The sequence below is a fragment of the Neofelis nebulosa genome, chromosome 7, assembly GCF_028018385.1.
Source record: "Neofelis nebulosa isolate mNeoNeb1 chromosome 7, mNeoNeb1.pri, whole genome shotgun sequence".
NCBI classification, from domain to species: Eukaryota; Metazoa; Chordata; class Mammalia; order Carnivora; family Felidae; genus Neofelis; species Neofelis nebulosa.
The window spans coordinates 118012103-118038841 of NC_080788.1; the positions used below are offsets into that span (position 1 = coordinate 118012103).

General features: G+C 40.1%; 1 protein-coding gene across 11 annotated transcripts in view; it reads left to right on the top strand.

The window, feature by feature from the left end:
- SIPA1L1 (signal induced proliferation associated 1 like 1) overlaps positions 1-26739 on the top strand; it is a 365694-nt gene that overhangs the window by 266093 nt on the left and 72862 nt on the right. For all 11 annotated transcript variants that reach the window (XM_058739522.1, XM_058739520.1, XM_058739519.1 and 8 more), the window contains 3 exons: positions 10693-10867; positions 20422-20525; positions 23846-24003. In XM_058739522.1, coding sequence (XP_058595505.1) covers positions 10693-10867; positions 20422-20525; positions 23846-24003 — 437 coding nt within the window. The remainder of the gene's footprint in view (positions 1-10692; positions 10868-20421; positions 20526-23845; positions 24004-26739) is intronic.

Consider the following 26739-nt stretch of genomic DNA (forward strand, 5'->3'; position numbering starts at 1 on the left):
ATTTTTGTTAGTAATTTCCAATGAGGATACATTTTCTAACATCATATTTTGCTCACAACACTGAATTTTTCCAGTCTCTTTGACATTCTTTTTTTAGGGGACAGTAGAGTGATGAATCTTTAAGAAGTGGTTTAAAAAAGTTGTCATGTTTATAAAGAACAAACCAAAGTAAATGCTGTCTGGGTGAATCATGAGGATTTTTAAAAAAGAACAAGAACTTCATGTCCGGTAATGACACACTAGTTTGTTGCAGACCAGACCACCCAATGAGAAGAACCAGGAACACTGGACAAAATATTTTTAAAAAGTAAGTTTGTAGTTTCACATCTGGAAATACGGGGTATATCTATTTTTTTCCCTATTCTTCCTGCTAAGTACAGCTAAATGCCTTGTACATTGTATGAAAAGTAAACATAAAATGAATCTTCAGGATAGAGAGGAGGCAGACCGGCTAAGGACCGTGGGATTTGGGGAACAACACAGTGGTCGTTTGTGATAAAATGAGAATAGAGGGGAACTTGCTCAATTTAATGAAAAACATCTACCAAAAACCTACAGCTTATATCCTCCTTAATGATGAAAGACTTAGTGTTAACACGGCAGGGATATACAGTGTCACCATCGCTATTCGACATGATACGGGAAGTGCTAGGCAGCACAGTAAGGCAAGAAAAGGAAATAAAAGATGTTAGAGAAAGGGAAAAAAAAATAAAACTTGTCCCTATTTCAGGTGGCTTGATAGTCTATGTACAAAGCCCCGAGGAAGCTACAAAAACTTCCTAGAACTAGAAGGTGTGTTCAGCAGCGTTGTGGGATTCAGCATCAACTCACAACAATCGATTTGGTATCTTTGTCGTTTGTATTAGTTGAAGGGTAGTTGACACACAATGTGACATTAGCTTCGGTGCACTATAATGTATGTACATTATAGTGATTCAGCCAGTCTGTGCCTTATGCTCTGCTCACCACAAGTGTAGCTGCCTACCGTCAGTCATCATACAGCGCTGTTACAGCACCATTAACTGCATTCCTTATGCTGTATCTTTCATCCCCATGACTTACTCATTTCACAGCTGGAAGCCTGTACCTCCCACTCCCCTTCATCTGCGTTGTCCTTTCCACCCACCCACCCACTCTGGCAACCACCATTTCTCTGTATTTATAGGTCTGTTTCTGCTTTGTTTTAGATTTCACATATAAACAAAATCATATGATTTGTATTTCTCTGACTTACTTCACTTAGCATGATACTCTCTGGGTCCATCTATGTTGTCACAGATGACAAGATCTCATTCCTTTTTATGGCTGAGTAATATCCCATTCTGTGTGTGTGTGTGTGTGTGTGTGTGTGTGTGTGTGTATACACATATATATGTGTGTGTGTATACACATATATATATGTGTGTATATACACACACACACACACACACACACACACCACATCTTCTTTATCCATTCTTCTATTGATGAGCACTTAGGTTGCTTCTGGGTCTTAGCTGTTGGAAATAATGCTATAATAATCATAGGGGTTAATTTATCTTTTTGAATTAGTGTTTTCATTTTCTTTGGGTAAATACCCAGTAGTGGCATTACTGAATCATATGTTATTTCTGTTTTTCATTTTTTGAGGAACCTCCATACTGTTTCCCACAGGGGCTGCCCCAATTTACATTCCCTCCAACAGTGCACAAGAGTTCCTTTTTCTCCACATCCTCACCAACACTTAGTATTTCTCATGTTTTTTACTGTAGCCATTCTGACACGTAATAAGGTAATATTTCATTGTGGTTTTGATTTGCATTTCCCTGATAATTAGTGATGTTAAGCATCTTTTCGTGTGTCTCATGGCATCTGTATGTCTTCTTTAGAAAAATGTCTGTTCAGGTTCTCTGCCCTTAGTCGTGCCCCAGTTACTTGTTTGGGGTCATTTTTTCTTTGATGTTGAGTTGAATATGTTCTTTGTGTATTTCAGATATTAATCCCTGATCAGATATATCATTTGCAAATATATTCAGTAGGTTGCCTTTTCCTTTTGTTGATGGTTTCCTTTGTTGGGCAAAGCCTTTTTGCTTTGGTGTAGTTCTCAGTTTGATTTATTTTAATGAACATGTGGAAGCTAAAATTAAAATACAATATCACTTCCAATCCCATAATAAAAAATGAAATGCTTGGGTATATATCTAACAAAACACGTATAGGACTAGTGTGCTAAAAACTATAAAACACTGATGAAAGAAATTAACGAAGACCTAACTAAACAGAGAGACATACTATGTTCATGGATTGAAAAACTCAAGATTTTAATGATGTCAATTTTGCCCTAATTAATATACGGTTAACACGATATTGAAATCCCTTTAAGATTTTTTTGTAATTGTAGACAAGATTATTTTGAAATTTATATGGAAAGGCAAAAGACCTAAAATATCTAAAACAATTTTGAAAAAGAAGAATGAAATGGGAGAAATCATTGTATTTGATTTCAAGACTTATTATGTGACTACATTAATCAAAACTGCATTATATTATTGGGAGGACAGACTCATAGATCAGTGGAACAGGATAGAGAAACTAGAAATAGCACCCATCCCCACATATATCCACGTGATTTTGACAAAGGTGTAACAACAATTTGATGTAGGAAGGATAGGCTTTCCAAACAAAGGTGCTGGGACAATTAAATATCCATAGAAAAAATAATGATGTTGACCTAAATATTACACATTGTACAGAAATTTATTCAAATTGATCATTGACTAAAATATAAAACTATACAAATTTTGACAGTGATATAGGAAAAACTTTTTGGGATCTAGGACCTGGTAAAGAGTTCTGAAACATAACACCAAAAACTTGATTCATAGAAGATAACTGAGAAAATGTATTCATCAAAATTAACAATATCATGTAGTGTTTTTTTCCTTAGACATTCGTTGTTTTATGCGTGGTTTGGGGCCTAAGTTCAGCATAAAGTTTCAGATAAAAGTTAGGTGACAAATTAGCCTTGATTTCATGAGGGCTGCAGAAATAAAAAACAGAGTTCAGGGATCACTGAATCTGTAAAACAGTCATTGAAAATCTGGAGTGGAAAAACAAAGGCAAAAGTTAAAATTTAAATAGATGTGTTTAAGAGCATATTAGAGCAGAAGAGAAAAAATCATTTCTCTTTTTCTTTTCCTTTTTCTCTCTTCTCTTCTCTTCTCTTCTCTTCTCTTCTCTTCTCTTCTCTCTTCTCTTTTCTTCTCTTCGTGACAACGTTTACTGTAAGTGTTCTCTTTAATCTTCATCCCCTAGTTCCCCCTCTACCCCCTCCCAAGTCTCCTCTGTTGACTATCAGTTTGTTCTCTATAGTTAAGAGCTTGGGGGCGCCTGGGTGGCTCAGTCAGTTAAGCGTCTGACTTCGGCTCAGGTCATGGTTTCACGGTTCAGGAGTTCGAGCCCCACATCGGACTGTGCTAACAGCTCAGAGCCTGGAGCCTGCTTCAGATTCTGTGTCTCCATCTCTCTTTCTTCCCCTTTCCCACTTGTACTCTGTCTGTCTCTCTCAAAAATAAATAAACATTAAAAAAAATGTATAGTTAAGAATCTGTTTCCTGGTTTCTCTTTTTCCCTTTGTTCATTTGTTTTGTTTCTTAAATTCCACATATGAATGAGGTCATGTGGTATTTGTCTTTCTCTGACTTGTTTCATTTAGCATTATATTCTCTAGATCCATCCATGTTGTTGTAAATGGCAAGATTTCATTCTTTTTCTATGGCTATGTAATACTTTATGAATGTGTGTGCGTGTACACGCGCACGCACATGTGTTTATACACATACATACATACACACACACATATGCACACCCCATATCTTTATCCATTGATCAGTGGATGGGCATTCAGACTGCTTCCATAGTTTGGCTCTGTAAATAATGTTGCAATAAACCTAGGGGTGCAGTTACCAGAATAATTTTAACTGAAGAATGGAGACAAAAAATATGAGAAATACAGAAAAGTACCTAAAACACATTGGGCCAGAGTGAAATATATATATATATATATATATATATATATATATACACATGTATACATACATACATGTATGTATACACATGTATATATATATATATATATATATATATATATATATATATATATATATATATATTTCACTCTGGCCCAATGTGTTTTAGGTCCATTTTATATATATATATATATATATATATATATATATATATATAATGGAATTTTATATTTTATATTTATATAAATATAAATATATATATATATATATATAATGGAATTCCCAGGAGGAAACCAAGTAAAGCATTATTTAGGGGACAGAATCAATATTTGAAGAAATACCGGTAGAAGATTTCCAGAACCGATGAAAGACAATGAATTAAGATGGATTCATGGAACTCTTCCTGCCCTAAGCAAGATGAATACAAAGAAAATTAGGCATATGTCCATCAGAATCAAAATTTCTGAACTTAGAAGAAAAAGGGAAAAAATCTTAAATAGGCGGGGGGGGGGGCAGGAAACACCTTCAAAGAAGAATAGGACAAGTAGCTGTTAAAATCAGCCGTTTGTTGGGCTGTGAAGCATAAAGAAAACGTAGAAGCCGCCAGGAGTTTCTAGAGTGCCAAAAGAGTAACTCTCACAATGGATTTTCCCCAATAAAAATATTCTTTCAAGATGTAGGCAAAACTAATTTATAGTGGGGGGGAGAAACTGATCACTTGAGTTAGTTGATGCAGGGATGGGCTGTACACAGGAACCAGGAAACTTGGAGATGATGGAAATAATTTTATATTTTAATGGTGGTACAGATGTGTTAGAACTCATTAAATCAAATGGATGCAGTTAACTGTTCAGAAGTTATATACCAATAAAGTTGACAAAAACTCAAGGGTAGATTTCTTTTTTTTTATTTATTTATTTTTTAACGTTTATTTATTTTTGAGACAGAGAGAGAGCACGAACGGGGGAGGGTCAGAGAGAGAGGGAGACACAGAATCCGAAACAGGCTCCAGGCTCCGAGCTGTCAGCACGGAGCCCGACGTGGGGCTCGAACTCACAGACTGCTAGATCATGACCTGAGCCGAAGTCGGCCGCCTAACCGACTGAGCCACTCAGGCGCCCCAGATTTCTGCTTCCATCTAGGATTAAGAAAGAAGGACTGGATTTACCTTCCCATCTGAAACAACTTTTTAAAAAGTAGGCAAACAATGAAACTGTGGTTTTTATGACATTGGGCATTAGGCAGCAAAGGACAGTGATTTCTGGGAGCTGGGGCACAGATTAAATGAAGGGTAAGGTCACACCAGCTTTCTGCCTAAAGAGTTTGCAGACTGCAGCACAGGGAGGAGCATGGCCGGGCGGGGGCAGGGAATGCCCAAGGAGTCTCCCTGAGTGGAGACTTATAGGTGAGTCCAGGGAAGCCCAGGAGGGGTAAGTGCATGCATTTGAGGAAACTGCTGGAGGAGCCTTGAGAACCCCCCTACAGGTTTAGGGAGGCAAATCCTCAGTCCCCCCACAAAGCCGAGGACAGTTTTTGCATCCACTGGGTCGACTGGAGAACCTCATAGTTCACATGGCAGGGAGTAGTCTCACAATAGTTTTGCCTCAATAGTGAGTGGGGCAAAATTACCCTCAGATTAAACACTGCTGTTGTATGACCTAACAGTTTAATAAAAAGCAGGAACTGTAGGGATCAAACTGTTCCCAAATATCTGTGTCCCAGAGTAGCATTCAGACTTCCTCAAGGCTTCACAGCCCACACTCTGAGAACTGCCTCACAGTACAGTAAGCACCTTTTAGTGATGGTTTTAAATTTCTGGATTAAATCAGACCCTGTAAAAGTTTTATAAGAATTTAAGAACTGGGTTGTTCTCGTGCTCTTTGCCACCCCAGTGACCTTCCCAAGGCCGTGACAGCAGGCAAGAAGAGGTGAAAATGCCGAACCTCAGACCAGTTCTCTGAGAAGCGGGTTCTTCAAATCTGTTTCTCCTGGTGGAGGGCTCTGACTTTATCATCCCATCTTTCCAGAAACTCAGGGCTATGGAAATCAGATTGCAGAATTCGTTTCTCTGATTCTGTGTTGAAGTATCCACTTTATCAGAGGAAGAACAATTTTACGTACAGTTGGTCCTGAGCTGTGAGAGCCCGCGTCACTTTCGGCGGGTGCTCGGGACACTTTGCTTTATCCAGACTCGAGACCTTCATCTCAGAGACAACCTGTGTCCTGTAGGATTGGCCGTGATTCTTTTTTATAGCATTTGTGGAGTGTCCAGACACATCCATAATGCTCCCTGGCAAGCATGGACTTGTATAGCATGATCCTGGGATTACCCAAAGCAAAAATCCTGAACTGTGGATAAACACAGCGTGTTCTCAGAATGGCTTGTGGTGTCATCATGACTCCATTTTGAGCATCACGTGGAAGTAGTACGTATTCGCATGTGTAAACCCATACGCGTGTGTTTGTGCCCGTCTCACAAAAAAGAGTGCTGTTTTGCGTAACCTCCTAACTCAAAACCCCGATCCGCAGCTCTGACTCCATTTACATTTGCTCTTTCCCTTGAAATGTTGCTTGTTACATTTACATAACTCCTCCTCAACAGCTCCTCTCATTCTGGCAGAGAACATGGTTGCTAACTAAGATTACTGGAGCCTGCGCTCAGAGAATGCCACCTACCTTGACTTCATTGCAGTGGAAACCAAGAATATTGTCACGTTAGAGGATAGAGCGGTGACATTCGGCACAATTCCTAAACGAAGGACATTTGACATTCTAACAGATTGCCTAATCCTCTTAAAGGCTCCTTCTTTTCACAAGCAGCAGACATCACTTGGTTCTCCTGGCTGCCGGTGGAGTTCACTAGAGTATGAGAAATCAGTCAAAAGAAGGCGGCACATTGTCTCATTGTCCTTGGATTCAGCTTCTCCAGTGGTTTGGGGGAAGTTTCCTTACTTTTCTCTGCAGTGAACTCCTTTCTTACATAAATGAAGGCCTCTGAATGTTGCATAGTGAAATCTTGGGCCTTTATCTGAGAAGTTTTAAAAAGCCATCCACAAATCCATTGCTCCTGTGATGCTTTCTGTTGAACAGGGTGACTTTGTTGTACATTGTTGCATGAGAAAGGCTGATCTGGGAGGCACAGAGCCAAACAGCAAATAGTCCAAACCCCTTGCTTTCGCCGCATTGCTTTGTCTCTTTGATAGCTCTCCCTGCAGGGAGACAGTAAGGGTCTGGCTGTATTAAGGACTATTTTGTAACTGACATGGAGGCTACCGCTATTTTTTTATTTGTTAAGTCTTACTAGGGTAGGTACTCAGATTGATTCTAAAGCCAAGTTGAGGTCTCTACCTGTGGGAGCCCTCCTGCCAGCATTAGCCACATTCAGACATTTGAAGCCGGCCAGCCGAGAGAAGGGTGAAATGTCAGTGGTGTGCACTGTTTCGACTTTCCTACGTGTGGTATACAGAAATGAACTAAGTCCTAGATGTGCTTTTGTCCATGATGAAATAGAAATGGTGTGATGTCACGTGCTATTTTGAAAATATTCCAGTATCACCGTATCCAGTTATTTGCTAATTTCAGACTGGGAACTTTACCTTCTGCTTGTTGGAGGAGGCGGAGAAAGGTAGAGCCAATTCTGCGCGATTAGAGCACTCCTAGGGAGCTCTCATGTCTCTGGGTCATGTAAAGGCCACGGAGCTTCCTTGTCAACAAGGTTGTGTGCAGTGGAGGGAGGAAAGCAAACAAGAGTTTGTCCCCTGTGACATTTTCCTGTTACTATTCTGAATCATCTGGTTTAGAAAGTTGGAAAGGGTAGTTCAGGTTCACAGTCCCTTATGTGAAACGGTAAGAGCTGGATGGTTTCAGAGCTCAGAAATGTCCAGAGGATGTATACAGCATGTGGTAATATTCCCAATGGGATCTGAGACAACACCCCACAATCACATAAGTATTTCCCCAGGGGGGAGAAATGTGAAGTCACACAATGAGAAATAAACTAGAAGTATTAATGTCAGTCCATATCACGTTTTACTGCCAAAAGTGTTTGCTTACATTTTGTTTTTACCTCTCAACTTCAGAATTGCAAATACGGGGCTGTGGCGGATGTCGCAGCGATAGAAATCGAGCCTGGTTGAGTCGTGGTAATATTTAAGAGAGCTGAATCACAGGACTGACAATTTGTGGTCTTGTGTCTCTCCCTACTGGGCTAGTTACTTCCTTTTCCAGTCTCCGCCTTCACTTATCTGTCACCCAGGAATAATTGTCTTATGGGCTGTTATGAAGATAAGCTAATGTATCTTGAGTACTAAACAATGATTGGCTTACAGCGGGTATTCAATAAATGTTAGCTGTTACAATTTTGCCTCTTCCCGTCCCTTTCTTCCCTTTCGTTTTTTACGAGATAAAAATTGCCTGAGGCAGCAGTCATGGTGCTGCTCTGGATATAGGCCAAAGCAGTGTGGATTGCCTCGATTTCAGTAGAGAATTAAAAGTCTATATTAAAAAAAAAATTTTTTTTAACGTGTATTTATTTCTGAGAGAAAGAGTGCGAGCAGGGAAGGGACAGAAAGAGTGAGACTGAAGATCTGAAGCAGGCTCTGCGCAGTGAGCTCAGAGCCCAATGTGGGGATCGAACTCACGGACAGAACTGTGAGATCATGACCTGAACCGAAATCAAGAGTCGGCTCCTTTACTGAGCCATCCAGGCGCCCCCAAAGTCTAAATTTTTGTATCGAGAACAACACACAAAGTCTTGTTAAATGACTAATGCCACCTTAAAATTTGTTTGCAGAATGACTAGACTTCTCAATGATGAGTAAATATTTTGATTAATGTCGCATCATATTTAAGTCTCTTGAATGCTTCATTTTAACTGTCTCTGAGGAAGGATTGTTTGCCACTAGCTGATTTGCCATTATGAAGCCCCTTTTAAAGTTTCTATTCAGGCACTCATCTTTTAGAAAAATATTTGAAAAGTACATTGTTGATGATGGTAGTGCTCTAAGAAAGATATAACTGAGGTTTATAATTTAGTATATTGGAAAAATGGCATTGGGAGAGAAATCTTTCCCAGTTTTACCAGAAAAAAAAAAAATTAGCAAGAACATTAATGTGCTGCTTAGTCCAAAACGATATGAATTTTAAAAGATACAATTTTAAAGTATTTTTTGTGTAGTGGAATTCTGCTTTTCAATTTGTAAGGACTTCCTTTTTTATTTTTTTCAATTTTTATTTTTTTTTAAAGTTCACTTATTACATTTTGAGAGAGACAGAGAGCAAGTGGGGGAGGGGCAGAGAGAGAGAGGGAGAAAGAGAGAATCCCAAGCAGGTTCTGTGCTAGCCGCACAGAGCCTGATGTGGGACTCAAACTCACGAACCATGAGCTCATGTCCTGAGCTGAAACCAAGATGCTTAACCGACTGAGCCACCCAGGTGCCCCAGCCTTCCCTTTTTAAAGGCGGAAATTATTGAAAAAGAATTACCTTTTGTTGTCCAACTGTTGTTGTTATTTTTTTTTTATAGCCTCATTTTGTACTTTGTAATCCACTCAGAGAAAATTCCCTAAAGTATCAACATCTGTTCTCATGATGTATTATCTTGACATACAGAAAATTTCAATTCATCTTCCTGACCTTTTCTCTTAATTTGTGAAGATTATAATTATAGATGCTGGTTCCACTGTTGCTTTTTGGATTAGAGGACAGAAGGATTAAAACAGAAGGATTTGAAGAGAAGAGACTTGTTAGCCATGCTGGGCATGTGCCCTCCAGGAGTTAGGAGCATCTCAGTGGGGCACAGTGGATCTGCCTGTATTTATTTATTTATTTATTTATTTATTTATTTATTTTTTCAATATATGAAGTTTATTGTCAAATTGGTTTCCATACAACACCCAGTGCTCATCCCAAAAGCTGCCCTCCTCAATACCCATCCCCCACCCTCCCCTCCCTCCCACCCCCCATCAACCCTCAGTTTGTTCTCAGTTTTTAACAGTCTCTTATGCTTTGGCTCTCTCCCACTCTAGCCTCTTTTTTTTTTTTTTCCTTCCCCTCCCCCATGGGTTTCTGTTAAGTTTCTCAGGATCCACATAAGAGTGAAACCATATGGTATCTGTCTTTCTCTGTATGGCTTATTTCACTTAGCATCACACTCTCCAGTTCCATCCACGTTGCTACAAAAGGCCATATTTCATTCTTTCTCATTGCCACGTAGTATTCCATTGTGTATATAAACCACAATTTCTTTATCCATTCATCAGTTGATAGACATTTAGGCTCTTTCCATAATTTGGGTATTGTTGAGAGTGCTGCTATAAACATTGGGGTACAAGTGCCCCTATGCATCAGTACTCCTGTATCCCTTGGGTAAATTCCTAGCAGTGCTATTGCTGGGTCATAGGGTAGGTCTATTTTTAATTTTCTGAGGAACCTCCACACTGCTTTCCAGAGCAGCTGCACCAGTTTGCATTCCCACCAACAGTGCAAGAGGGTTGCCGTTTCTCCACATCCTCTCCAGCATCTATAGTCTCCTGATTTGTTCATTTTGGCCACTCTGACTGGCATGAGGTGATATCTGAGTGTGGTTTTGATTTGTATTTCCCTGATGAGGAGCGACGTTGAACATCTTTTCATGTGCCTGTTGGATCTGCCTGTATTTATATGCCTCGTACCGCCTCTCTTCGCAGCTGAACTATCAGCAGAAGGTAGGCATCATGTACTGCAGAGCTGGACAGAGCACCGAAGAAGAGATCTACAACAATGAGTCAGCTGGCCCGGCCTTTGAGGAATTCCTTCAGCTGTTGGGAGAACGCGTTCGGCTCAAAGGATTTGAGAAGTACCGTGCACAGCTTGACACCAAAAGTAAGAAATACTTACACTCTCCTGCTAGGCTTATTTCCGTCCTGCTGTGTTGATGTTCATCTGCTAGATTGCCCATAAAACAATATTGCCGTTTACTGCAGAACACCGCCGGGGACGGGGGACAGGAAGCCAGAGAAGGAGGACGCGGCCCCAGAACATCTGACGACTGTAATCAAAGTAGCTAGGATCGGACTGTTAAAAAGAAACGGTGTTCTCAGAAGCGTGGATGGAGCGATAGGGCAGGGGTGCAACTCACGCGGGATTGCTCCTGGGTAGGGTCGTGGAAATGTCACTATAGTTAGGTGAATGTTAGAGCGACTAAAACTTCCAGTATCTCGTAGCCATCTGGTCATAAGCCCCGGAATTTTTTGCTTTCATTGATTTATCTTGTAATCCCCATGCGTATGGATGCAGTCAATCTTCATGATAAGGGTTTTCTTATTCATTTTTGTCTTCTGTTAAGATTGAGGTTTTTTTGTTTGCCTCTTTTCTATTTTTATTGTTCGTACTCTAATTGAATCCCTAAGGAAATAGGCCTCTTAGCTTTGGTATTAGTTTGGCTCCTGAAATATGTTGATTAAGAGCACAATACTGGAACAGTCTCTTTAGCTATGGCTCATGAACACACAAGGTTGTGCGCTCCCATTCCCCACACCGTTAATAAAATAGTTACGTTCTCCAACATCTGTTTAGGTTACAGTATGTTGATGTCTGCTGTGGGTCTGTGAGGAGGCAGTTTTAAATTTTATCTCAGAATCCATCCATGGACACCTATGACCTGTTTTTCTTTGAGAGGGTCTTTGGATTAGCACATCTGTATGGCAGTCTATAGTAATCTCCGATTTTCTGTACAGGAAATTAAATAAGGAGTTGAGTCATGAAAACAGAAAAGCATTCATAAACTCCACTGCAGGGAAGAATTTCCTGTTGCCATGGTTTTGCTGTTGCCAACTTGGAAACGACATGCAGGAGAGACTATTAAAGCCCATAAATAGCCTAGACTCTTAAATATTATTTTAGCGTTCCATACTCTACTTGCAATTGCGTAAAACGTTAAATCTTAATATGTCCTGAACTCTTCTTTCCCAGATTTTCTGACATTTGCCCTATACGCTTCATTCATGTTGTCCTAGTTTGCAGTGTTCTATAAATTACCACCACCACGAAGAGCTATATGAAAGCTTCTGGGAAGAGTGTACTAAGCACCCTGCTTCTATGCATGAATGGCCAGATTGGAAATTGATTAAGACTGTGTATTATTTGTGTGTTCACACATTCCCAGCCGCCTCTTGATGATGAAAGGCAACATGAGAAAAGTATAGCAAGACCATACTTAAGCAGTGTGGCATCAAGTAAGACACTGAAATAAACAAAATAAGCACCGTACGCATATTTTGCCTCAAAATCCCAATAGCTGCACAGGCTAGAGGGGGATAAGCCTGGGTTAGCTGACCTCCTCTAGCAGCATACTTGTTCTGTAATATTCAGCAGGGAAGGGTTCCTTTTCACTGTGGTGCCCTCCTTTAAGACCCCTCGTAACCTTTCAGGGCATAGCTGATGAGCAGAGGAATGAGCAGACAGTTTCTTTTTCTGTCCTTTCAGAGTGTCAGATTTCTTCCAGGGAACAAAAAGTCAGAAAGTATTTCTATTGTAAAGCTCTAAAAGAGGCAGTTTGCATGTTTATCTCTGTTACTTCAAGCCAGTAGTGTCAAAACCAGCCTCTGCACGTCCCACAGCTTCTCATTGGCCATGGCACCCCCAAAGATAAGATTTTGCTCTGTGTGCTAGAAGATAATCTCACCACGTTTTGTCTAACCTTACTTTGTGTCAGGAAACTCTCTCTTTCAGTATAATCCTTAAAAACAGAAAATGCTGGGGCACCTGGGTGGCTCAGTCTGGCGTCTCACTTTTGATTTCAGCTCAGGTCACGACTTCATGGTTCATGAGTTCGAGCCCTGTATCGGGCTCCGCACTGAGTGTGGAGCCTGCTTGGGACCCATTCTTTCTCTCCTCCTCCGCCCCCCCCCCCCCCCCCCATTTTCTCTGTCTCTCCCATGCTTGTGCTCTCTCTTTCTCTCTTTCTCTCTTTAGCTCTCTCTCTCTCAAAATAAATAAACTAAAAAAAAAAAAAAAATCTTCAAAATAAATAAATAATAAGTAAGAGAAAATGTTTTCCAGGACAAGTGTTCCTATAGGATCACTTCTTGTACATATGACAGTGTAGGTGTGATTGGATCTGTGCGTTCATAGTTTCCATCAAATAAAAGTAGTAATTGCCAATCTTCATTTTTTTTTCTGTTGCCATCTTCTGAATTTCCAATTACACATACATTAGATCACTCACTAGTGTACCTCAGGTTAATGAAGCTGTTTTAATTTTTTTAACCTTTTTTTTCCTGTGCTTCCATTTGGATAATTCCTATTAGTATATCTTCCAAGTTCACTGTGCTTTTCTTCTACAGTGTCTTAATCTGCTGTTAATCCAGTCCAGTGAAATTTTCATTTGAGATATTATCATCTCCAGAAGCCAGAATTGCATTTGGTCCTCTTCTCAGTTATCTAGTTTATCTTCATTAGGTTCATGTTGTCCTTTAAATCCTTGAATATGTTTATTTTATTTTTTTAGTGTTTGAGAGAGAGAGAGAGAGAAAATGCATGAGCGGGGGAGGGCTAGAGGGAGAGAGTATCCCGAGCAGCCTCCCGGCTCTGCATCCCAGCATGGATGCAGGGTTCAATCCTACGACCACGAGATCATGACCTGAGCCCAACTCAAGAGTTGGGACACTTAACCGACTGAGCCACCCAGGTGCCCCTCCTTGATGTATTTATGATAGCTGTGTTCAAGTCTCTGCATGCTAATTCTGTCGTCCTTGTCATTTGAAGCCTCCATTTAACAAATCTTCTCTTGCTTTTGAGTTACATTTTAGTGCTGCATGTATCTGGTTACTTTTGATTGGAGAGTGTATATTCTGAATGTTTTCTGGTTGAGTGTCTAGATTGTGTTGTCTTCTTCAAAGAGTGTTGAGTTTTGCTTTGGTGAGCAGTTAAGTTACTTACAAAACAGCTTGATCTTTATGAATCTTGTTCTTAAGCATACCGAGGGCAGTGTTTACTCTCTAATGTAGCTCTGCTACTAAGGCATGACTTTTCTTATGTCTGAGGACCTGCATATTCAATGAGGTCTCTTTACTGTGGCTGGTTAGAACTTGAGTGCCTTCCAACCCTGTGTCAGCTGTGAGAATTGTTTGCCTTACGATTCTTCGGTGGTTTTTCTTTGCCTAATAGTTTTTCCCTCTTTCTCTTACTGAGTTATAATTGACATATAGCATTATGTTAGTTTCAGGTGTACAACATATTGATCCAATACTTGCATGTGTTGTGAAATGACCACCACCCCAAGTCTAATTAACATGTGTCACCATACAAGGTTACAAACAATCTTTTTTCTTGCGATGAGAACATCTAAGATCTACTCCTAGCAACTTTCAGATATGCAATACAGTATTATTCACTGTGGTCACCATGCTGTACACTACCCTAATAGTTTTCCTTTGCCTGGCTTGTGGAATCTTCCTCTGTGTGTGTGCAGCTTCATCGTGAGCCCAAGACTCAAGGAGACCCTTATGCGGATTTCTGAACCTCTTTCACTGTGTAGTTTCCTCCCCTTTGGTACGCTGCCCTGCGAATATCAACTACCTCAGGCTTCCTGAACTTCAGTATATTTTGGCTTTCCCTCTTCAAAGCCGTGCACTGTGCCGCTGTTCCAAAAGTTCCTCCAGGTAGGAAACCTGGTGGGATCAGAGGGCTCGTCTTCTTTTATTCTTTTTTCTCTGGGATCACTGTCCAATGCTGCCTATTGTAAAATGTCTGAAAAAAAGTTGTTTCAGATATTTCGTCAGTTTTTCTAGTTACTTACGATGGGAGGACAAGTCCCGTACCAAGTTACCTCTGGTGGAAGCCGAGGTCCCAGATATTCTGTGTGTTTGTCATTTCATTTACTCCTCAAAGTGTTTACTAGGTACTGGTTCTCCCCATTTTACAGAATTGGCTTCTTTAGATTAACGTGCCCAATGTGAGACAGCAAGGAAGCACTAGTGAGGTGGAACAGATCCTAGTGCTGTGGTTAAGGAGGTGTTCGGAGAAAGCATAAATGTGGAATTAAATACAGTGAAGCCCAGGGCTCTCTGCCTTGTGCCTGTGACTCTTCCCTTTCTCTCCAGCCCTTGGGCTAAAATTACCCAAGCCAACTCATGAAACAGCTCTACTTGTCATGCATTACAATTATATTCAGATTTTAGTACTTTGGTAAAAGAGGGAAAGGCTCAGAAGAAATGGTTCTTCTCTTTGCCAGTGTTTCATACAAAGTCCATTTTCCTGTTTTCAGAAGTAAGGTCTTTTAGCAAATAAGCTACAAATGGGGCGGGGTGGAACAGTTCTGCAAAGAAGAAATTTGCAGGAGTGGGTTTTTGTTCCCCCTCCTTACTTGGTTTCCTTATTTGAATGGTATAACCTCTAGATAATTACCGTCCTCTCATTCTACAGCAAATACAAAAATAAACTTCCCACCAAGCAGTGTGTTATTTGAAAGCTAGAGACCACCTTCATTTATAACTGTGCATGTGGATTATTATTTGGGAAATCATTTCCTGAACGAGGCTTGTTTGTCAAGTCAGAACAGAGGAGACTTTAGGAGCCCTTTGTAAGCATTCCTTCCAAGCCTTGCCTTCGTTAATTTGCTGTAGTATTAGTGAATGCTTGTTGCTTCCCCCTTTTGTCAGCAGCGTTTTAAAAACCAAGGAAATAAATCCTCCTGTATTTGGAATATTTAAACTTCGCTAGGGAAGGGGGTAAAACTAGCATTGTTTAAATGCTCTGCATATGCAAAGGGCATTTGGAGTCAGAGACACTGATGAATGAAGGAAAGGACTCTTTCTTCACCTCCTTCAACTTCAGACTACTTTAACGTAAGGTTTTTCCTCTGAGTGTTTCTGGGACGTGCTTGGCAAAGAAATGAAAATACATAAAAGTCCTTGTTTAAGGAGACTACGCTTTTCACCTCAACTGCACAAAATTCCAAATTCTAATCAACACATTTCCTGAGCATCTTTTGTGGGCTAGCACCTCTACATACGTTAATTCGGTTAATCCTTCCAGCAACAAGAATATCAATGGGCAGAGAAGTGATGTGATTTGTTTGTGGTCGTTTAGCAAAGATGCCACTGGCATTCAAATTCAGATCTTCTTACTTCCAAATTGGGAAGCCAGGTAATTGCAGGTGTCTCGCAAAGTGAGGAGTTGGTAGAAAATACGAGTGGCTGGTTCCGAAGTACCAACCCCACACCCATCTTGTCCTTCGTCATCTCTCAACGTGCTACTGATTTCGAGATGCCTTGAGTCCCAGGTATGTTCACATGCACCCTCGCATATCCTGAAACTGACACCATATGAATGCACCTGCCGTGGCCAAGGGTACTGCTATAAACTCTTCTTTATTCCACCCTCATTAAAGCAGAGTAACTCATCTGCTGGCTGTGTCTAAATGTACATTGAAAGAATATTAGCAAATACGATAGATGCCAGAGCAGGTAGAATTCTTGATTTCCCCAAATACTTCATTAGTGAGTGAGTGAGATAGTGCCACAAGGGCAGAAGTGTGTCTCGTCTCGAATGATGCCAGTGTTCCAGATGTCCGTTCTTGGCCCTGACTCTGTTTCTGAGCATTGACTTCTGCATTCCCGAGACCCTGAGGCAAGGTTGCATAGACAGGGCATCAGGGGTCTTAAAGGGTTGGTCCCCAGCAGCCAACTGACAATGATTATATTTCAAGTTGAATAAAAGGATAAAAATGAGATCTACAGGCTATCCGACTTCATCTTACATTTGATGTGTTCTCTCGTGGTGAGGACATTTAATAAACGGAACTTAAGCTTTCTTCCTTCTGTTGACTTTATTTAGTCTGCATGAGTTTAGGTAACAAGATTACTTTTCTCTTGTGTTCATAAATATTTAAAACTAGGAACTTTCCTGAAACCAAGTTGCATAGGCCCGTTTTCCTTCATCTAGCTTTTCTTAACTCTGGATACATCCGTTAGTGACTGCAAAATGGTTGTAAAAAAAATCTAATTACTTTTCCTTATCCAGATTCGTATGCATACACTTTATCAACCAAGTTTCAGCCTACAGAAAAGTAAAGGAGTTGAGCCCAAAATAGAAGTCAGAGATGATTATGACACTGTCTCTGAAACTGCTCTACAAACATATTAACCTATTCATACCATTCATGGGGTTTTGGAGTGATGAGGGTCTGGAGCCGATGGCCAAGAAAGAATTCTTGAGATGTTTTTGGTGCAAAAAGGTGATTTTATTAAAGCACAGGGACAGGACCCATGGGCAGAAAGAGCTGCACTGGAGTTGTGAAGAATGGCTGGTGATACGCTATGGAGCTGGGGGAGGTAAAGGCAAAAAGGAGGCCTCCAGAAAGACTTTCATATACTAAAGACTGATAATACACGAGAGACCTAGCTCTTGTCAAGCTAAGGTTGTTTTCCCTCTAGTAAGGCATCGGACATTACAACTGTAGGGGGTTCCTAGAGAAATGTTATACTCTATATTTGTCTCAAGTATTTGTCAGTGGGCTGCAGGTTATAAAGAAATTTCATTTTACCTGCCATTTCCTTCTTGCCTTTGTTCCCCACATCACTGTGGAGGGGAAGGTGATGTTGGGGCTCCAGGCAACTGAGTCTATAGGTTTCTGGAGATTAGGCTATTGATAAGATTGCCTTTTTCTAGTAATTTACTAAGACATTTATAAACTGATGGAGACTTGTGTCCTACATGACTGTGATCTCTTACCAGTTGACCATTTGTTTTCTTTCCTTTCCTTTGTTCTTGGGCAGCCCGGAGTGCCTGAGGAATGTCACATGTATCCCACCTGGGGGGCAGGGGAGGAGGGTGTGCTGAACTTGTGCTTTGTCCTCAGCTTGCCTTGTGCTCTCTCATCACAGTCTTCAAATAGAAATGCCTAATGTAGGATATTATCCCATATCTACACTTTTTGAAAGCAGCAGAGAAAAATATTATCGTTCCTTAATTATTCAGTGTCTTCTTATCATCTACACTGAATATTAGAAATTTTACTTTCCATGACTTAGCATAGAATGTTGACCTTATTAGTGGGTATATGCCACCCACTGGTAGTATGATTTGGAGGCAAATCACATGATTATCAAGATGACCCATAAGATGCCCGAATTTACTTTTAAAGCTCCATACAGATAAGAAGGAGCATTATCTTCTTTCCACCCCTCTTCTCAGGCATATTTCCCATTATAAATTTTTCAATATATATATTCTTTACCCAGAGCAAAATGGAATTTTGTCATTTTCATTTTTTCCTGATTGCCAAGCTAATTAAGTTTTTCATGGTTTCAGGGTTTCCGGGTCACTAAAAATATAATAATAGAAACATTGGATGCTTTATTCTTTGGGAAATATAGCAAACATTCGTTTTCCATTCTTTCTGGTAACGTTTAACAATTCTGTTACTTATATAGTATTTTCAGGATTTTGAAATTCCTTATGGCTCGGAAAGGAAAATTTCATTGTTTTGACTCTTGTTTCACCTTTGAAGCTTTTGGAACTGTTCAAACTGTTTAAAATAATCAGCAAAACTTGAGGGTTTCCAAAGGTCCCCAGAAAAAGGCTGGTCAGGCAGCGTCTATTACATAAATGAGGCATGCAGAAAGGACAGCGAGAGCGGGCCAGAAGTAGAAAAGCAAGGTTACCTTCAGGGTTGTCTTCCACATCAGCTTTCCTCTCTGGCAGTAATTCTTTTAGAATCAGGCAGACATACAAAGCAAAATGTAACACATGAGTTCTGGATGACAGTCTCTTTTCTAGTTCATTAATTTTGCCCCAAATTGACTTGAAACACATGTAAGTACACGTCAAAGCTGACACATTCGCTTTAAGGTTTAAAATGTACTAATCGGTTCAGAAGTTATTTATAAGTAGAGCCCTTAAAAGTAGATATGTTCTTCGTACTTAAGGCGTGTCTTAGATAGTCCAATTATTTATAGCAGTAATTTATAGTTTTTTGTGTTGGTGGCCATTAGCATTTAGAAGATATTTTTTTCTTGGGAAGCTATCTGTTGGTACATATTTTAGCAATTTTTTGAAAAATAGTCTGTGCTTTATTTCAGTTTCAGCTTGTTTTTAACCCTTTGCATTTTATGTCAGCTTCAAAGATTAAGTTCCTTCAAGAAGCTCGAGGTTGAAGTTCCAGGCTCTAGAACATTTTTACAAGCCTGTCTGCAAGCCACCCTTGTGGTCTGTTTGTGGAGCAGTGCCTAAGGGCAGCAGAGCTCCTGCATCACAGTCACCCTGGGGGTGTTTATTAAAATAGATTCCTTTGCCCAGCCCTGTACCCACTGTGCAGTATTTCTGGGGGTGGTGCATGCAAATCTGCCTTTTAAACCAGCTCCCCAGATGCCAGTGTGCATACTAAATTTTGAGAACTACTGCCTCTTGGTGTATACCAGAGGCTTTGTCTTGCAGCTTCCCCGAAGTGCAGTAAAACGTTCTGGTCTTCAACGGTATGGTTGACGAGGCTCGAATTTACCCAGCATGAACAAACAAACGCACTAATGTCATTTAGCAGCCTGCAAGTCCAGGTCCTTTAAGACCAGAGACGCTCCCTTTCGGTTGGACAGCTAATAATTCTCTTCTCTGGTTTCTGGTTATTTCTGGGCAATTGATTTGTTGATGATTAAGGGAGTAGAGGTTGCTCTCCCTTAAGGAAGATGAAAGCAGAACACAGTCTATAAAAACTTGTTGGACATTGCTTATAATACCTTTGTTATTCAGGTTACAGACCTATTAAGTTTTCATCTGTTTGTTAAGAATAAAACAACTCTCTTGCTTGAATCAGAAATATTGGAAAAGGCGTTCTTAACCTGACATCTGTGGACAGAGTTCAGGGGTGTGTGAACTTGGACGGGAAATCATTTTACATTTGTTTTCACTGACCCCTAATTAAAATTTAGGACTTCCTTCAATTATGAATGTGGGCAACAAACCACAGTTGCGTAAGTTCTACCTACGATTGTATTGCAAGTTGAGAGCATAGATATTTCCATATTGTATTTTTTTTTGGAGATCCCTCAAACTACTGCTTATGCACATCACTACTTCAGAATTATAGTAGTTCTGTTTGATCAATTGCTAAAACTTGTTATAGAAATCTAATGCTATTATAGTTTAAAATTATTTTTGATAACTATTTCTCAGTATAATTGATTTCTATTGAAATCAGATGTAGTTTGTTTCATGCATTTATAAATACTGTTCTGAGAAGGGACCCAGGCTTCCCTGGACCGCCAAAGAGAATCGGATACAAAAAATGGGTAAGAACACTGATGCTAGTTCTTATCTAGCATCTTTTCATCCTAAACGATTTCCTTTGTTTTCTTTTTTTGGAGATATTTTTCTTAAATGAACTATTTTTCCCATTCTTACAGTCATCTCATCATTATATCTATTTTTTTTTACTGTAGCTGACTCCACTGGAACCCATTCTCTGTATACAACATACAAAGACTATGAAATTATGTTCCATGTTTCCACCATGCTGCCATACACACCTAATAACAAGCAACAGGTAAGAGATCCCGGTGTTGTCTGTGTTTCCTACCCTTTTTCGTTTCCCCCAGAAGCCTAAGTGGCAAGTTTGTAAAATCTGAAACCAGAATTGAATGTTGCACCTGTCACCGCAGCAGGAAGCTTTTGTACTTTGCGGAAATAACGAATAGCAAATGAGCTGAAAACAAATGAAGAGACCCAGATTCTAGGTTAACAGCCAGCTGGATGGCTTTGTGAATTAATCATTTGCTTTTCACCCATGGGGATTGAGGTTTTCATGGAATCCGAAGAGAACAAGTTAAAATCATGGTGATTAGGTGACCCTGCAGTGTTGCAGAGAACATGTATGAGTGGGTGAAGTTCCATCTCAAGAGGCCAGGAGACAAAGCAGGAAAGTACTGATGTGTCATTTCAGATTTCAAAGGAGGTTTGGTACACTGACTTGGAGAAAAATCGGAATAAATGTCAGTGGGATCTCAGAAAAAGGTTTTTTTCTTAATGTTTGTCAGGAAGACAGCAAAGAACATAAAAAAACCCTTGCATTTGCATACATCATACACGGTGTCTTTTAAAAAAGTCTAAAAGCACAACGCCTATTACTAAAATGTGGCCGATGAGGTAGTAAATGAGGAAACTAAGAAGTGGCGCATTGTTACAGAGCAACATGGAAACTGGCAGTATTGTTTTGGAAGGTATATGGTAGGTTTGTTTTAAAAATATTGCAAAATAAATGATACCAAACTGACATTTAAAAGAGTCCGAGAGCTAACAGCATCTCCTTTCAAAAGCTGTTATAAACACAAGCGGTCCAGTATTCCCTCTGACCTTAAAATGGATATAGATTTTGTTATTGTCAGCTTTTGTGCTAACAGAACATAGGCCAGCTGCAGAATGAATCACACCGTCTTTCACAAAATTTAACCAAACACTGATCTGATCTAACACTTTGTCACTGCAGGTGTGATTAAATCGCAAATCCAGGTAATGAGATTTTGCTTTGCTATGATTACGAAAGTAATCAAAAACAGGCAGCAAAGCAATGAATCAGCTACAAATCTAAAATAAACCTATTGAAGATAAATTCCATGATCTAGAACTTGTTGACAGTTCGTTTTATGCAAATTCCAAGTTCTCCATTACTCTGATAGGAAAAGCATCATGCTAAGAAAAATAACGTGTTTCTTACTTTAACCAGTAAGTGGTCAAAAAACTTCAGGACATTCACAAGTAGTATTTAAAGGCTTATCCTACCTGAGTACACAGCAGAGAAAGGGAAGATGTATGGAAGGGTGAAAAATTTAGTTAAGATTCAATTAAATGAGTTGAAGTGTGTTGAGCAGCATGAGTTGGCATTAAAATGGACAGTTGTCTAAATTATTTAATTTGGGGTCCAGTCAAGGTGAAAGTGTTATTAGGCCCTATTTCAGAATAAAAGAGTGATTGGTACCGCTGCATTTTAAGAAATTTTAATTCGCTAGCTAGAGAATTTATTTCTTCTTTGTAGATCACTTTATGCTTGGGGAAAAAAACAAAAACAAAATATCTTTTAAAATCTTGTGGCAGGGGCGCCTGGGTGGCGCAGTCGGTTAAGCGTCCGACTTCAGCCAGGTCACGATCTTGCGGTCCGTGAGTTCGAGCCCCGCGTCGGGCTCTGGACTGATGGCTCGGAGCCTGGAGCCTGTTTCCGATTCTGTGTCTCCCTCTCTCTCTCTGCCCCTCCCCCGTTCATGCTCTGTCTCTCTCTGTCCCAAAAATAAATAAAAAACGTTGAAAAAAAAAAAAATTTAAAATCTTGTGGCAAAGGGGCGCCTGGGTGGCTCAGTCGGTTAAGCGTCCGACTTCAGCTCAGGTCACGATCTCGCGGTCCGTGAGTTCGAGCCCCGCGTCGGGCTCTGGGCTGATGGCTCAGAGCCTGGAGCCTGCTTCCGATTCTGTGTCTCCCTCTCTCTCTGCCCCTCCCCCGTTCATGCTCTGTCTCTCTCAGTCTCAAAAATAAATAAATGTTAAAAAAAAAAAAAAATCTTGTGGCAGGAATTTGTTTATAAATACTGTCTTTCATTATATAGAATGTGAGATGGACAGATGGATTTATTTCTCTTTGGGTCCTTTATTAAGATATTAGTGTTACATATCAAGTAATATTTGGAATAAAGAATGACATTGCATCCAAAAGCAATGACATCATGTATGCAGCAGTGACATAATACATAGACACATTGTATGCCCGAGATTCTGAGTAGATGAATAATGTTTAATAATGGGTACATTCTGTATAACCATCAGCACAGACCATCTTTATTTCTGTAACATCCAATAATATATCATGTTTAGAAATGAAACTAAATGGCCTCATTAGAGGATAATTTGGGATGCTTTGAAATTCCTAAGGTTAAAAGTACATTTCTGGAACATTCTAACTCCCAATTCTCAACCGTAATCTAAAAGGCTATTGTTTCTCCCAGCTAACAGCTAATACTAGATCATTGATTTTACTTGTATGTAATTTGTGTAAGTTAAAGTCACTGGCGAATTTAAAAAAACAGTTTATAAATGTAAGCTTATGCCTAACAGATAGTTGATATAATGTTATATCTCATTATTTTCCTCCTTGTAAGAGCCTCTATATAATAAATACGAGAAATGCAAATTTTGTTCAACTTTTTTTTCACACTGTTGACTTAAATATGTAATAAACCCCACTTGGAAAGTCACTGGCCTAGCATGAGTTGGGGTGCCTAAATTTGAAAGCCACCTTACAAAACACTTTTTAATGTGAAACAGAAGGTGGTCTTAAGCAATTTAAAAAACTATTTAGACTTGAAATTTGACCTGCTTTGAAATTGTTACATTTATATTCTGGAACATTAGTAATTTCTGCACTCCCAGCTCGTGACACAAAAAGCATATTGGAAAACACCTTAGCCACATTTCTTTAAATGAAGTGAATTAAACCAGAACATAAATTGCAGTGTAATTACTTCAGCCATTCTCATCTCTAAAAAAATCTTCCCTGTGGCAAGTTTCTTTCTTCTGTGAAAATGGAACAAAACTGTTGTTATGGAAACTGAGAATTTGGAGATGCTGGAACTTGGCATAAGATGCCAGATATTGGTTAGCTCCTGAATGGGCTCTACGTGTTATGCAAATTTCAGAATATTCATTTCTGTAACCTTCCTCGGAGGGAGTAAGATGGGCTAAATTATTGACAGTAACTGTAGATTACCTACCTTAACATGCCCTAATTAATGGTGAATGTTTTAAATACAGTTATGTAAGGGAATCGGGGAGGAAAAAAGCAGAGTGTTGTCATTTATGTCGTTTGCTTATTTTTTCTTTCAGCTCCTACGGAAGCGGCACATTGGAAATGATATTGTCACAATTGTTTTCCAAGAGCCCGGAGCACAGCCATTCAGCCCAAAAAACATCCGATCCCACTTCCAGCACGTTTTTGTCATCGTCAGGGTTCACAACCCCTGCACCGACAGTGTTTGTTACAGGTACCTACCTGCGCCCTGGTAGCAGCCTTGTGGGCGGGGCCAGGGGTCACGTGCGGGGGGGGGGTGGGGGGCCATCCTGCTCCGCTTGCTCAAACAGCAGTGGGAAGTCTATTGCCATTTACTTCTGTCTTTAAACTATGTGTGTGGATGGCCGATTCACGCGATGATGTCACCCGACGGCGTTGACATTGCCCAGACACGCTGGTTAGACACCTGCTGTTTCCATTTGCACCTCCTCCTTAGGTGGTGTCCTTGGTCCATACCATCTGGTCACCAGCTAATTCCTCATCTTGCTAATTATACTTTGCATTTGGTGTGGCAAGAGCAGAGAAGAATGATGTAATAAGTAGAGAAGTTTTGTTTTAATTACTATTGTCTAAAAAGCCCAGACCCTTGCTTTAAGACTGATTTGATTCACTCTAACGTTTCTGACTACAGTCTTCAAAGTATTTGTATGCACTAGTAAGCACTTGGTGGAATTGTTTCAGTGTCCCATGTCGACCCAGTCTCGTGAGTGTCCGACTTCAAGCATCTATCTGCAAGAGGCCTTTGGGCGTTGACAAAGATAAGAACCTGAATTGCTGGGTCAACATGGTCATAGTACCAAGAAGATGTGTCAGGCTATTCTAGCATTAACCAGATATTTCTAATAGGAATCTGTCTGTTTAAAGTAATGGAATTTTATCCTGTCTTTCCATCCTTAATTTGGAAGATTAGGCTTTGCTAATGCTGGATATTTGTTTTTAAATTAATAAAGCCACCTACCCAGAAAGTGGCCAGTACAGACTGACAGTTGGTTTGTTGTGAGAGCCACAGCTGTCTACTTTTGGGAGTCAGTGCAGGTTAATTACGGGAGGGGAGCAAGCAAGCTCAGGGAACAAAACAAGGAAAGGTTACTCCGGACTGCTGTAAACCACTACCTTCCTTGCACAGCCCCTAATAACTGTATATGTTGGGCTCTGGTGATAAGCCCAGCACTATTTCTAGGCACTTTACATGGGTTACCTCATTTAATTTGTAAAACCCATGCATTAGGTACTGTTTTTGTCCCCCATTTTCAGGTGAGGAAGCTTAAGCAGTGGGGCTAGGTCCCTGGCCCAAGGTCAGCTAGTACCAGGCAGTTTAGATTGTAATGCACTAAGTCTGATTCTAGAGCCCAGCCCCTTCACTGCTCAGCCATGTTGCCTTGCTCACATGCCCTGTGAAGCACGGGTCTTTGCTGCCCTTGCTGCTGACCTACAAGCTGCTCCAGAACTCTGGGGCTAACGGGGTGGGAATTCCAACAGAAGAGACCTAGATCTGCAGCCTCTTACCAAGAATCTGGTCCCTGGAAGCTGCTTTATTTAGAATAATATGGCTATTATTTAGAATAGAATGACAGACTTAAGTGCAGAACATTTGGCTATACCTGGGAGGGATGGCTATTTGCACTTAGAAAATATCCCCAAGCAATTGAAACACACTCTGTACTGGATTTATGCAAGGATTTCATGGAACTCTGATAGAAAGCTAACCCCTTTTGGAATGGTCACTATGATGTTTGGGGGTGAAAAGCTTCGCGGTTTGTTTCAGAGATTTCTTCTTTAAAAGCCATTGTCTACATAAAGTGCTGTCTAGTAGAAATGTAATGCAAGCCATGTATTAATTTTGTATTTTTTTAATAGCCATACTTTTTAAAGTAACAAGAAATGGGTAAAATTAATTTTAGCAGTATAGTTTTTGACCCAATAATACATTTTATTTACCTGGTATGTCCAAATAATTATGATTTCAATAGGTGATTTTTAAGTTTTAAAAATTACTGACCTATTTTTACATATTTTTGGAGTAAGACTTTGGAATCTGGAGTGCATTTTAGACTTACAGCTCATCTCAATTAGGATGTTTGATTTTCATTGGAAATAATGTTTAGATTTCATAAAAGTTGCAACTGGAAAAGTTGACTCATATACTCGGATTGTTCCAGACATTCTTTTTAAAAGCTTTTGAATGACTGAATTGAGTGTCACTTTTTAAAGTATGTAAAATATGGCCAGGGTAAGTCTAAACAGACTGATCATGAGGAAAGGTCTCTCAACCTTCTTCAACACTTTGCTAAGGAAGGAAGTGATGTCTGTCTGATTCTTTTTTTTAAAAAAATTTTTAATGTTTATTTATTTTGGGGGGGTGCAGGGGCAAAGAGAGGGGGAGACACAGAATCCAAAGCAGACTCCAGGCTCTGAGCTGTCCACACAGAGGCTTGAACCCACAAACCATGAGATCATTACCTGAGCCAAAGTCGGATACTCAACCAACTGAGCCACCCAGGCACCCCTGTCTTGTTCTTTTAAAACTCCCCACCCGAGCCTTGAAAACCATGCTTTTTGCTATCTCTCTTATTTTTAATCTGCTGCCTGGCGAGCCCATCTTCTTAGCCCCACCATGCAATGTGATGCTGGACCCTTTGTGGGAAGACAGTGAACACCCCAGCTCATGGCACATGAGCTGGCCTGGGATTTCCTAGTTGCCAAGCATGTTTGAAGACCCAGTGCCCTGCTTAGAAACTGTGAACATGGGCCTTTTGCAAATCCAAGAGCACGTACCAACTTGCAGTATCACTAAAAGGAATCACAAGAAACGAAAGTAGAGATCTTTTCCTGTTACTAATTTGAGGTATATTGATTGTTCTCAGTCCATCTCAAAGTGAGGTAGGCATGTTTCCCGAAGTGTGTGGGGATGTCAGGAGATGCTTCAGGT